This window comes from Coregonus lavaretus, assembly GCF_964263955.1.
Source record: "Coregonus lavaretus genome assembly, chromosome: 11".
NCBI lineage: Eukaryota > Metazoa > Chordata > Actinopteri > Salmoniformes > Salmonidae > Coregonus > Coregonus lavaretus.
This window is the reverse complement of record NC_139998.1, coordinates 59,238,418-59,251,401: the sequence shown is the minus strand read 5'-3', so window position 1 is coordinate 59,251,401 and position 12,984 is coordinate 59,238,418. Positions and strand designations below refer to the sequence as shown.

The 12,984-nt window shown below is 44.7% G+C and overlaps 1 protein-coding gene and 1 long non-coding RNA gene across 4 annotated transcripts in view; one reads left to right on the top strand and one right to left on the bottom strand.

Moving 5' to 3' along the window:
* The window catches only part of nme7 (NME/NM23 family member 7), a 133,811-nt gene that overhangs the window by 40,805 nt on the left and 80,022 nt on the right, over positions 1-12,984 (top strand). For all 3 annotated transcript variants that reach the window (XM_084172012.1, XM_084172011.1, XM_084172010.1), the window contains 3 exons: positions 9,038-9,088; positions 9,515-9,722; positions 12,578-12,683. In XM_084172012.1, the coding sequence (XP_084028138.1) occupies positions 9,038-9,088; positions 9,515-9,722; positions 12,578-12,683 (365 nt within the window). The remainder of the gene's footprint in view (positions 1-9,037; positions 9,089-9,514; positions 9,723-12,577; positions 12,684-12,984) is intronic.
* Positions 9,907-11,415, bottom strand: LOC311137478. Its single transcript, XR_014613958.1, has 3 exons — positions 10,474-11,415; positions 10,188-10,425; positions 9,907-10,091 (listed from the first exon to the last, which is right to left on the bottom strand). It is a non-coding gene; the product is annotated as an uncharacterized lncRNA (long non-coding RNA).

Genomic DNA, 12,984 nt, shown 5'->3' with positions numbered 1-12,984 from the left:
GTGTTGTGGCGTATCTCTCTATGTAGTGTTGTGGCGTCTCTCTTTATGTAGTGTTGTGGTGTCTCTCTTTATGTAGTGTTGTGGTGTCTCTCTTTATGTAGTGTTGTGGTGTCTCTCTTTATGTAGTGTTGTGGTGTCTCTCTTTATGTAGTGTTGTGGTGTCTCTCTTTATGTAGTGTTGTGGTGTCTCTCTATGTAGTGTTGTGGCGTCTCTCTCTATGTAGTGTTGTGGTGTCTCTTTATGAAGTGTTGTGGTGTCTCTCTTTATGTAGTGTTGTGGTGTCTCTCTTTATGTAGTGTTGTGGTCTCTTTATGTAGTGTTGTGGTGTCTCTCTTTATGTAGTGTTGTGGTGTCTCTCTTGATGTAGTGTTGTGGTGTCTCTCTTTATGTAGTGTTGTGGTGTCTCTCTTTATGTAGTGTTGTGGTGTCTCTCTTTATGTAGTGTTGTGGTGTCTCTCTTTATGTAGTGTTGTGGTGTCTCTCTTTATGTAGTGTTGTGGTGTCTCTCTTTATGTAGTGTTGTGGTGTCTCTCTATGTAGTGTTGTGGCGTCTCTCTCTATGTAGTGTTGTGGTGTCTCTTTATGAAGTGTTGTGGTGTCTCTCTTTATGTAGTGTTGTGGTGTCTCTCTTTATGTAGTGTTGTGGTCTCTTTATGTAGTGTTGTGGTGTCTCTCTTTATGTAGTGTTGTGGTGTCTCTCTTGATGTAGTGTTGTGGTGTCTCTCTTTATGTAGTGTTGTGGTGTCTCTCTTTATGTAGTGTTGTGGTGTCTCTCTTTATGTAATGTTGTGGTGTCTCTCTTTATGTAGTGTTGTGGTGTCTCTCTTTATGTAGTGTTGTGGTGTCTCTCTTTATGTAGTGTTGTGGTGTCTCTCTTTATGTAGTGTTGTGGTGTCTCTCTTTATGTAGTGTTGTGGTGTCTCTCTTTATGTAGTGTTGTGGTGTCTCTCTTTATGTAGTGTTGTGGTGTCTCTCTTTATGTAGTGTTGTGGTTTCTCTTTATGTAGTGTTGTGGTGTCTCTCTTTATGTAGTGTTGTGGTGTCTCTCTTTATGTAGTGTTGTGGTGACTCTCTCTATGTAGTGTTTTGGTGTCTCTCTTTATGTAGTGTCGTGGTGTCTCTTTTTATGTAGTGTTGTGGTGTCTCTCTTTATGTAGTGTTGTGGTGTCTCTCTTTATGTAGTGTTGTGGTGTCTCTTTATGTAGTGTTGTGGTGTCTCTCTTTATGTAGTGTTGTGGTGTCTCTCTTTATGTAGTGTTGTGGTGTCTCTCTTTATGTAGTGTTGTGGTGTCTCTCTTTATGTAGTGTTGTGGTGTCTCTCTTTATGTAGTGTTGTGGTGTCTCTCTTTATGTAGTGTTGTGGTGTCTCTCTTTATGTAGTGTTGTGGCGTCTCTCTCTATGTAGTGTTTTGGTGTCTCTCTTTATGTAGTGTTGTGGTGTCTCTCTTTATGTAGTGTTGTGGTGTCTCTCTTTATGTAGTGTTGTGGTGTCTCTCTTTATGTAGTGTTGTGGTGTCTCTCTTTATGTAGTGTTGTGGTGTCTCTCTTTATGTAGTGTTGTGGTGTCTCGCTTTATGTAGTGTTGTGGTGTCTCTCTTTATGTAGTGTTGTGGTGTCTCTCTTTATGTAGTGTTGTGGTGTCTCTCTTTATGTAGTGTTGTGGCGTCTCTCTCTATGTAGTGTTGTGGTGTATCTCTTTATGTAGTTTTGTGGTGTCTCTCTTTATGTAGTGTTGTGGTGTCTCTCTTTATGTAGTGTCGTGGTGTCTCTCTTTATGTAGTGTTGGGGTGTCTCTCTTTATGTAGTGTTGTGGTGTCTCTCTTTATGTAGTGTTGTGGTGTCTCTCTTTATGTAGTGTTTTGGCGTCTCTCTCTATGTAGTGTTGTGGTGTCTCTTTTTGAAGTGTTGGTGTGTCTCTCTTTATGTAGTGTTGTGGTGTCTCTCTTTATGTAGTGTTGTGGTGTCTCTCTTTATGGAGTGTTGTGGTGTCTCTCTTTATGTAGTGTTGTGGCGTATCTCTCTATGTAGTGTTGTGGCGTCTCTCTTTATGTAGTGTTGTGGCGTATCTCTCTATGTAGTGTTGTGGCGTCTCTCTTTATGTAGTGTTGTGGCGTCTCTCTCTATGTAGTGTTGTGGTGTCTCTCTTTATGTAGTGTTGTGGTGTCTCTCTTTATGTAGTGTTGTGGTGTCTCTCTTTATGTAGTGTTGTGGTGTCTCTCTTTATGTAGTGTTGTGGTGTCTCTCTTTATGTAGTGTTGTGGTGTCTCTCTTTATGTAGTGTTGTGGTGTCTCTCTTTATGTAGTGTTTTGGCGTCTCTCTCTATGTAGTGTTGTGGTGTCTCTTTTTGAAGTGTTGGGGTGTCTCTCTTTATGTAGTGTTGTGGTGTCTCTCTTTATGTAGTGTTGTGGTGTCTCTCTTTATGGAGTGTTGTGGTGTCTCTCTTTATGTAGTGTTGTGGCGTATCTCTCTATGTAGTGTTGTGGCGTATCTCTCTATGTAGTGTTGTGGCGTCTCTCTTTATGTAGTGTTGTGGCGTATCTCTCTATGTAGTGTTGTGGCGTCTCTCTTTATGTATTGTTGTGGCGTCTCTCTCTATGTAGTGTTGTGGTGTCTCTCTTTATGTAGTGTTGTGGTGTCTCTCTTTATGTAGTGTTGTGGTGTCTCTCTTTATGTAGTGTTGTGGTGTCTCTCTTTATGTAGTGTTGTGGTGTCTCTCTTTATGTAGTGTTGTGGTGTCTCTCTTTATGTAGTGTTGTGGTGTCTCTCTTTATGTAGTGTTTTGGCGTCTCTCTCTATGTAGTGTTGTGGTGTCTCTTTTTGAAGTGTTGGGGTGTCTCTCTTTATGTAGTGTTGTGGTGTCTCTCTTTATGTAGTGTTGTGGTGTCTCTCTTTATGGAGTGTTGTGGTGTCTCTCTTTATGTAGTGTTGTGGCGTATCTCTCTATGTAGTGTTGTGGCGTATCTCTCTATGTAGTGTTGTGGTGTCTCTCTTTATGTAGTGTTGTGGTGTCTCTTTATGTAGTGTCGTGGTGTCTCTCTTTATGTAGTGTTGTGGCGTCTCTCTTTGCTTAATGTGTGTTTTGTCCTATATTTTTAATTTTTATCCTACTTCCTCACAGGAGGCCTTTTTCCTCTTGGTAGTCCGTCATTGTAAATACGAATTTGTTCCTTATTAAGTTGCCTAGTTAAATAAAGGTTAAATAAATACAATAAAAAATTTGGCAGAGACAATCAATATCCATGTTCCCTAAATTGTTTTGTGCATCCCAATTTGTTGGTGGGGGAAATGGCACCCCTTGTGTGCACTTCCCGTAATACCATATACCCCAGTATGGTATAATAATTAATATTAATACCCAGGTATGGTACAGAAACACTATGACAATATGGAGACCGCCCGAACCTACAGCAAGGACTTTTTGAATGAGCAAACTGTACAGTTTATAAGATATCAAGCCACAGCCCTGATCCCATTTCAGAACAGCTCACTTGACAATGTGGTATTTGAAGGACAGAGGAGGAAGTTTGTCATTGCCTGGAGTCTGGAGGCAGACTGTTTCACATGAGATCAGAGGGTGGCAGCACCACTCCTTACAATCACACAACACACGCTGCTTCTGTGGCTTGGATGTATGTTTGCACAAGAGCAAAACAGGTTGTGTCCCCACCTGCTTAGAATATGAAATTACTGTAGAATAGAATAAGAATCAATGAGAAATTATGATTCTGGCTTAAGTATCTGCTATTGAAATTGCAGGTGTTTTTAAAGGTGATAGGAATCTGTAGTACTGTAGCTGGCTGGGATCAGTGTGGAGGGTTGGTGGGGATCAGCAATATAATGTGGGGGAGATGGTTAGCCTAGCTCTTGGGATTGATATAGCCTCCGGTAGAATTTCATAAATGTTTTCAGGCATAAAGGCAAATTGTGTCTGTTCTCAAGATCAAAGATGCCCATTTGAATGCTCATTAATCAGACATCAACCACATGTGTGAGAGTTATTTTAGGAAGACTCAAACCATAACATAAATATCACCACCAGTTTAAACAGGATTCATCTGTTTCTGTGAGTGTCTCGATGCCTGACAGGATGAGGAGCAGCCTTGACTCAAACTGTTTGAAATGGAAAACGCTAACCGCTTATTTTCCCTCTCAAATGGCTGACAGGGAAGGTTTACAGATGCATTTCATATGTTGCCCACCTGTGATTTTCATGATTATAGATTTTAGAAAATGATTGTGATCTGTGCATGCATGATGTGTCTCTTTTCTGACATGTTTTCGAAAAATATTGAAAGTACTCTCAGTGTGAATGTCACAGTGGGGACATTTTGTAGGACTGGCTTTTCAGGCTTTTTCTGTTATTCTTAAACAATGAGGAGGAGGATCCCTCATTTGCACACCTGGAACATCAGCGTTGCAGCTTGTTATGAGGACAGGGCAAACAGCTGAAAAATACCAAGGTCACCTTTATTATGATGTGGTAGGCAGCTAAGCTTCTGGAGACGGAGCAGGAAAATGTTCCCGCTCTACCACTTGTAACACAGCTACATTAACTAGAATGTCTCTCAGAGTGTCTTTGACGGAGTGTGCAGAATACAACAGTCATGTAATGAGAAAGGAGAGGAATGGTGTTGGTGGTTGGGGCAGCGTCCCATATGGCACCCTATTCCCTATATAGTGCACTACTTTAGACCAGAGAATGCACCCTATTCCCTATATAGTGCACTACTTTAGACCAGAGAATGGCACCCTATTCCCTATATAGTGCACTACTTTAGACCAGAGAATGGCACCCTATTCCCTATATAGTGCACTACTTTAGACCAGAGAATGCACCCTATTCCCTATATAGTGCACTACTTTAGACCAGAGAATGGCACCCTATTCCCTATATAGTGCACTACTTTAGACCAGAGAATGCACCCTATTCCCTATATAGTGCACTACTTTAGACCAGAGAATGGCACCCTATTCCCTATATAGTGCACTACTTTAGACCAGAGAATGGCACCCTATTCCCTATATAGTGCACTACTTTAGACCAGAGAATGCACCCTATTCCCTATATAGTGCACTACTTTAGACCAGAGAATGGCACCCTATTCCCTATATAGTGCACTACTTTAGACCAGAGAATGGCACCCTATTCCCTGTATAGTGCACTACTTTAGACCAGAGAATGGCACCCTATTCCCTATATAGTGCACTACTTTAGACCAGAGAATGGTACCCTATTCCCTATATAGTGCACTACTTTAGACCAGAGAATGGCACCCTATTCCCTATATAGTGCACTAATTTTGACCAGAGAATTGCACCCTATTCCCTATATAGTGCACTACTTTAGACCAGAGAATGGCACCCTATTCCCTATATAGTGCACTACTTTAGACCAGAGAATGGCACCCTATTCCCTATATAGTGCACTACTTTAGACCAGAGAATGGCACCCTATTCCCTATATAGTGCACTACTTTAGACCAGAGAATGGCACCATATTCCCTATATAGTGCACTACTTTAGACCAGAGAATGGCACCCTATTACCTATATAGAGCACTACTTTAGACCAGAGAATGGCACCCTATTCCCTATACAGTGCACTACTTTAGACCAGAGAATGGCACACCTATTCCCTATATAGTGCACTACTTTAGACCAGAGAATGGCACCCTATTCCCTATACAGTGCACTACTTTAGACCAGAGAATGGCACCCTATTCCCTATATAGTGCACAACTTTAGACGAGAGAATGGCACCCTATTCCCTATACAGTGCACTACTTTAGACCAGAGAATGGCACCCTATTCCCTATATAGTGCACTACTTTAGACCAGAGAATGGCACCCTATTCCCTATATAGTGCACTACTTTAGACCAGAGAATGGCACCCTATTCCCTATATAGTGCACTACTTTAGACCAGAGAATGGCACCCTATTCCCTATATAGTGCACTACTTTAGACCAGAGAATGGCACCCTATTCCCTATACAGTGCACTACTTTAGACCAGAGAATGGCACACCTATTCCCTATATAGTGCACTACTTTAGACCAGAGAATGGCACCCTATTCCCTATACAGTGCACTACTTTAGACCAGAGAATGGCACCCTATTCCCTATACAGTGCACTACTTTAGATCAGAGAATGGCACCCTATTCCCTATATAGTGCACTACTTTAGACCAGAGAATGGCACCCTATTCCCTATACAGTGCACTACTTTAGACCAGAGAATGGCACCCTATTCCCTATACAGGGCACTACTTTAGACCAGAGAATGGCACCCTATTCCCTATACAGGGCACTACTTTAGACCAGAGAATGGCACCCTATTCCCTATATAGTGCACTACTTTTGACCAGAGAATGGCACCCTATTCCCTATATAGTGCACTACTTTAGACCAGAGAATGGCACCCTATTCCCTATATAGTGCACTACTTTAGACCAGAGAATGGCACCCTATTCCCTATATAGTGCACTACTTTTGACCAGAGAATGGCACCCTATTCCCTATATAGTGCACTACTTTTGACCAGAGAATGGCACCCTATTCCCTATATAGTGCACTACTTTAGACCAGAGAATGGCACCCTATTCCCTATATAGTGCACTACTTTAGACCAGAGAATGGCACCCTATTCCCTATATAGTGCACTACTTTAGACCAGAGAATGGCACCCTATTCCCTATACAGTGCACTACTTTAGACCAGAGAATGGCACCCTATTCCCTATATAGTGCACTACTTTAGATCAGAGAATGGCACCCTATTCCCTATATAGTGCACTACTTTAGACCAGAGAATGGCACCCTATTCCCTATATAGTGCACTACTTTAGACCAGAGAATGGCACCCTATTCCCTGTATAGTGCACTACTTTAGACCAGAGAATGGCACCCTATTCCCTATATAGTGCACTACTTTAGACCAGAGAATGGCACCCTATTCCCTATATAGTGCACTACTTTAGACCAGAGAATGGCACCTTATTCCCTATATAGTGCACTACTTTAGACCAGAGAATGGCACCCTATTCCCTATATAGTGCACTACTTTAGACCAGAGAATGGTACCCTATTCCCTATATAGTGCACTACTTTAGACCAGAGAATGGCACCCTATTCCCTATATAGTGCACTACTTTAGACCAGAGAATGGCACCCTATTCCCTATATAGTGCACTACTTTAGACCAGAGAATGGCACCCTATTCCCTATATAGTGCACTACTTTAGACCAGAGAATGGCACCCTATTCCCTATATAGTGCACTACTTTAGACCAGAGAATGGCACCCTATTCCCTATATAGTGCACTACTTTAGACCAGAGAATGGCACCCTATTCCCTATATAGTGCACTACTTTAGACCAGAGAATGGCACCCTATTCCCTATATAGTGCACTACTTTAGACCAGAGAATGGCACCCTATTCCCTATATAGTGCACTACTTTAGACCAGAGAATGGCACCCTATTCCCTATATAGTGCACTACTTTAGACCAGAGAATGGCACCCTATTCCCTATATAGTGCACTACTTTAGACCAGAGAATGGCACCCTATTCCCTATATAGTGCACTACTTTAGACCAGAGAATGGCACCCTATTCCCTATATAGTGCACTACTTTAGACCAGAGAATGGCACCCTATTCCCTATATAGTGCACTACTTTAGACCAGAGAATGGCACCCTATTCCCTATATAGTGCACTACTTTAGACCAGAGAATGGCACCCTATTCCCTATATAGTGCACTACTTTAGACCAGAGAATGGAACCCTATTCCCTATATAGTGCACTACTTTAGACCAGAGAATGGCACCCTATTCCCTATATAGTGCACTACTTTAGACCAGAGAATGGCACCCTATTCCCTATATAGTGCACTACTTTAGACCAGAGAATGGTACCCTATTCCCTATATAGTGCACTACTTTAGACCAGAGAATGGCACCCTATTCCCTATATAGTGCACTACTTTAGACCAGAGAATGGCACCCTATTCCCTATATAGTGCACTACTTTAGACCAGAGAATGGCACCCTATTCCCTATATAGTGCACTACTTTAGACCAGAGAATGGCACCCTATTCCCTATATAGTGCACTACTTTAGACCAGAGAATGGCACCCTATTCCCTATATAGTGCACTACTTTAGACCAGAGAATGGAACCCTATTCCCTATATAGTGCACTACTTTAGACCAGAGAATGGCACCCTATTCCCTATATAGTGCACTACTTTAGACCAGAGAATGGCACCCTATTCCCTATATAGTGCACTACTTTAGACCAGAGAATGGCACCCTATTCCCTATATAGTGCACTACTTTAGACCAGAGAATGGCACCCTATTCCCTATATAGTGCACTACTTTAGACCAGAGAATGGCACCCTATTCCCTATATAGTGCACTACTTTAGACCAGAGAATGGCACCCTATTCCCTATATAGTGCACTACTTTAGACCAGAGAATGGCACCCTATTCCCTATTTAGTGCACTACTTTAGACCAGAGAATGGCACCCTATTCCCTATATAGTGCACTACTTTAGACCAGAGAATGGTACCCTATTCCCTATATAGTGCACTACTTTAGACCAGAGAATGGCACCCTATTCCCTATATAGTGCACTACTTTAGACCAGAGAATGGCACCCTATTCCCTATATAGTGCACTACTTTAGACCAGAGAATGGCACCCTATTCCCTATATAGTGCACTACTTTAGACCAGAGAATGGCACCCTATTCCCTATATAGTGCACTACTTTAGACCAGAGAATGGCACCCTATTCCCTATATAGTGCACTACTTTAGACCAGAGAATGGCACCCTATTCCCTATATAGTGCACTACTTTAGACCAGAGAATGGCACCCTATTCCCTATATAGTGCACTACTTTAGACCAGAGAATGGCACCCTATTCCCTATATAGTGCACTACTTTAGACCGGAGCCCTGTAGAGTCAACGCCTGACTTCATTTGATCACTCATTAACCCTGTGTGTTTTATGGGTTCCTTTACAGGAGGGAGGCAGCAGACTTTTACACAGAACATCAGACAAAGTCTTTCTTCAAGTGAGTCCTTCCTGTGTAAATGATTAGCCCGTCTCTCTGTGCGGCCAGAGCAGGTTTCAAGGAGGCTCCAAGGGCCAACTAACCAGTAACCACCATTATTAGCAGTCTCTATGACATTTATTGCACTGACATTGTGGTGACATTTGAACAGTCTTGACAGGGATAATTACTTCTTAAATCAAGAGAATGAGAATTAGAAGTAGTTTCATCCACTCATTTCATCTGAATAATTCCAAATCTCTGTGGTGTATTCTTAACCTTAAAAAATGTGACCTTCAATGACATATTCCTCACCATCTGAGCAGAAATAGTTCATAAGTAGTTTATTTGCACTGTAGTAGAGATTCCAGTAAAGGTTATGTTGCTAACAGTGTTATTCGCTCACATCCAGAGCTGACAGTTTTTTTTTTATGCTATGTTTTTTAGCAACCTGGTGCAGTTTATGACCTCTGGCCCTGTGGTTGCCATGGAGCTGATGGGTGACGAGGCGGTGTCGGTGTGGAGAAGGCTTCTAGGCCCCACTGACTCGGGTGTGGCACGGAAAGAGGCCCCGCCAAGCCTCCGAGCCCAGTTCGGCACAGATGGCACCAGAAACGCTGGACATGGGTCTGACTCACTGGCCTCAGCAGCAAGAGTAATTCATTCTAGTAGAGAGACCAGGAGAGGACCTAGTACAGAGCCCTGGGGGACACTAGTAGTGAGACATTAAAGAGGACCTAGTACTGAGCCCTGGGGGACACTAGTAGTGAGACATTAAAGAGGACCTAGTACTGAGCCCTGGGGGACACCAGCAGTGAGACATTAAAGAGGACCTAGTACAGAGCCCTGGGGGACACCAGTAGTGAGACATTAAAGAGGACCTAGTACTGAGCCCTGGGGGACACCAGTAGTGAGACATTAAAGAGGACCTAGTACTGAGCCCTGGGGGACACCAGTAGTGAGACATTAAAGAGGACCTAGTACAGAGCCCTGGGGGACACCAGTAGTGAGAACAGGAGAGGACCTAGTACAGAGCCCTGGGGGACACCAGTAGTGAGACATTATAAAGGACCTAGTACTGAGCCCTGGGGGACACCAGCAGTGAGACATTAAAGAGGACCTAGTACAGAGCCCTGGGGGACACCAGTAGTGAGAACAGGAGAGGACCTAGTACAGAGCCCTGGGGGACACCAGTAGTGAGACATTATAAAGGACCTAGTACAGAGCCCTGGGGGACACCAGTAGTGAGACATTAAAGAGGACCTAGTACTGAGCCCTGGGGGACACCAGTAGTGAGACATTAAAGAGGACCTAGTACAGAGCCCTGGGGGACACCAGTAGTGAGAACAGGAGAGGACCTAGTACTGAGCCCTGGGGGACACCAGTAGTGAGACATTAAAGAGGACCTAGTACAGAGCCCTGGGGGACACCAGTAGTGAGAACAGGAGAGGACCTAGTACAGAGCCCTGGGGGACACCAGTAGTGAGACATTAAAGAGGACCTAGTACAGAGCCCTGGGGGACACCAGTAGTGAGAACAGGAGAGGACCTAGTACTGAGCCCTGGGGGACACCAGTAGTGAGAACAGGAGAGGACCTAGTACTGAGCCCTGGGGGACACCAGTAGTGAGAACAGGAGAGGACCTAGTATAGAGCCCTGGGGGACACCAGTAGTGAGACATTAAAGAGGACATGGTACTGAGCCCTGGGGGACACCAGTAGTGAGACATTATAGAGGACCTAGTACTGAGCCCTGGGGGACACCAGTAGTGAGAACAGGAGAGGACCTAGTACTGAGCCCTGGGGGACACCAGTAGTGAGAACAGGAGAGGACCTAGTATAGAGCCCTGGGGGACACCAGTAGTGAGACATTAAAGAGGACAGAGTACAGAGCCCTGGGGGACACCAGTAGTGAGACATTAAAGAGGACCTAGTACTGAGCCCTGGGGGACACCAGTAGTGAGACATTAAAGAGGACAGAGTACAGAGCCCTGGGGGACACCAGTAGTGAGACATTAAAGAGGACCTAGTACTGAGCCCTGGGGGACACCAGTTGTGAGACATTAAAGAGGACCTAGTACTGAGCCCTGAGGTACACCAGTAGTGAGACATTAAAGAGGACCTAGTACTGAGCCCTGGGGGACACCAGTAGTGAGAACAGGAGAGGACCTAGTATAGAGCCCTGGGGGACACCAGTAGTGAGACATTAAAGAGGACCTAGTACTGAGCCCTGGGGGACACCAGTAGTGAGACATTAAAGAGGACAGAGTACAGAGCCCTGGGGGACACCAGTAGTGAGACATTAAAGAGGACCTAGTACTGAGCCCTGGGGGACACCAGCAGTGAGACATTAAAGAGGACAGAGTACAGAGCCCTGGGGGACACCAGTAGTGAGACATTAAAGAGGACCTAGTACTGAGCCCTGGGGGACACCAGTAGTGAGACATTAAAGAGGACCTAGTATAGAGCCCTGGGGGACACCAGTTGTGAGACATTAAAGAGGACCTAGTACAGAGCCCTGAGGGACACCAGTAGTGAGACATTAAAGAGGACCTAGTACTGAGCCCTGGGGGACACCAGTTTTGAGACATTAAAGAGGACCTAGTACAGAGCCCTGAAGGACACCAGTAGTGAGAACAGGAGAGGACCTAGTACAGAGCCCTGGGGGACACCAGTAGTGAGACATTATAGAGGACCTAGTACTGAGCCCTGAGGGACACCAGTAGTGAGACATTATAGAGGACCTAGAACCGAGCCCTGGGGGACACTACTAGTGAGACATTAAAGAGGACCTAGTACAGAGCCCTGGGGGACACCAGTAGTGAGACATTAAAGAGGACCTAGTACAGAGCCCTGGGGGACACCAGTAGTGAGACATTATAGAGGACCTAGTACAGAGCCCTGGGGGACACCAGTTGTGAGACATTAAAGAGGACCTAGTACAGAGCCCTGGGGGACACCAGTAGTGAGACATTATAGAGGACCTAGTACAGAGCCCTGGGGGACACCAGTAGTGGGAACAGGAGAGGACCTAGTATAGAGCCCTGAGGGACACCAGTAGTGACACATTAAAGAGGACCTAGTACAGAGCCCTGAGGGACACCAGTAGTGAGAACAGGAGAGGACCTAGTACAGAGCCCTGGGGGACACCAGTAGTGAGAACAGGAGAGGACCTAGTACAGAGCCCTGGGGGACACCAGTAGTGAGAACAGCAGAGGACCTAGTACAGAGCCCTGGGGGACACCAGTAGTGAGAACAGGAGAGGACCTAGTACAGAGCCCTGGGGGACACCAGTAGTGAGAACAGGAGAGGACCTAGTACAGAGCCCTGGGGGACACCAGTAGTGAGAACAGGAGAGGACCTAGTACAGAGCCCTGGGGGACACCAGTAGTGAGAACAGGAGAGGACCTAGTACAGAGCCCTGGGGGACACCAGTAGTGAGAACAGGAGAGGACCTAGTACAGAGCCTTGGGGGACACCAGTAGTGAGTAATGCTTTGTTCTTTTGTTCAGGAGCTGGAGTTTTTCTTCCCATCCACAGCGGGCCATGGTCCCGCTAACACGGCCAATTACACAGACTGCGCCTGTTGCGTCATCAAACCTCACGCTATATCAGAAGGTAAGTCAGTCATCTTTGTTTCACGTGGAACCTAGCCTTACTCTCCACAAGTACATATTATGTTTCTCTCAAACCTGTGAGACGTTCTCTTGTATACTATACCCTTCAATTATACTTGCATAATGGCTATTTTCTGTAGTACTTTGAGTGCCTAAAATATAAAAGCCTCACTGTCGTTATAGATTCAGATAAAGGCCTAAAATAGTACTTGGCTGAAAGTTATGTAGCCTACAGTAACGTTGCCAATTTACAGTTACTTTGCCAACTTACAGTAACGTTGCCAATTTACAGTTACTTTGCC